Genomic DNA, 699 nt, shown 5'->3' with positions numbered 1-699 from the left:
GATGTACCCGATGCCGAGCGCCTCCAGCGAATTCTCGAAGGACTGGCAGACGTCGTGGAAATGTCTAGATGTTCGGTTTAGCACCTGTCTTGCTGTGTGCACTGAAATGGCTTACCCAAGCTTTGTGGTCACGAACACTTCGCTGCGGGGAATGCCTGACTCTCGGATGGCCTCACCGACAGAGCTCTCGTTACCTGGGAGACAGAAGAGGTCATTATTCGATACGATCTGCACAAATTCTCTCGATTACTTGCCATAGCCAGGAGCCTGTCATGTACGTCATGATTAGAGGCCAGACTCTTGCCTTGCACCCGAACACATGAACAGCCGCTTACAGTATCCAGGTGACGATATCCGACCTGAGGAGATGCATCTACTGAGCTCTAGAACCTGTCTGAGGAAAATAGGAGACGCACTTTGAGCGCGTTCAGGCACATCGCCCTCGTAGTCGTACGGTCTCCCTCGATCCCAAGCCAGCATCTGTCACCGAAGATCGTCGTGAGCTGTCAACAACTCCGAGGGTACACGCGAGTCACACGCACCCTTTGCCGACTCCGGGCATCTCGATGCCGTTGTTCAACGTGAATTGCGGCACGTTCGCAGCCATTCTAGGAGGCTGGTGGCACGATATGTAGTGGATGGCGCTCTACCTGTGGCCGACCTCGCGTATAAATACGCCGTCCACGACCTGTGGATTAT

General features: G+C 54.2%; 1 protein-coding gene across 1 annotated transcript; it reads right to left on the bottom strand.

Moving 5' to 3' along the window:
* Positions 1 to 246: 246 nt before the first annotated feature.
* PHACADRAFT_214925 (uncharacterized protein) lies at positions 247 to 699 on the bottom strand (the record flags this gene model as incomplete). Its single annotated transcript, XM_007403216.1, has 4 exons — positions 543 to 699; positions 417 to 480; positions 336 to 359; positions 247 to 267 (listed from the first exon to the last, which is right to left on the bottom strand). The coding sequence occupies exons 1-4, from the start codon at positions 605 to 607 to the stop codon at positions 247 to 249; spliced, it is 174 nt and encodes a 57-aa protein (XP_007403278.1). The 5' UTR covers positions 608 to 699.

The sequence above is a fragment of the Phanerochaete carnosa genome (assembly GCF_000300595.1).
Source record: "Phanerochaete carnosa HHB-10118-sp unplaced genomic scaffold PHACAscaffold_884, whole genome shotgun sequence".
In the NCBI taxonomy this organism is placed as follows: domain Eukaryota; kingdom Fungi; phylum Basidiomycota; class Agaricomycetes; order Polyporales; family Phanerochaetaceae; genus Phanerochaete; species Phanerochaete carnosa.
Note: the sequence above shows the minus strand (reverse complement) of the source record. Positions and strands in the feature narration are given on the sequence as shown.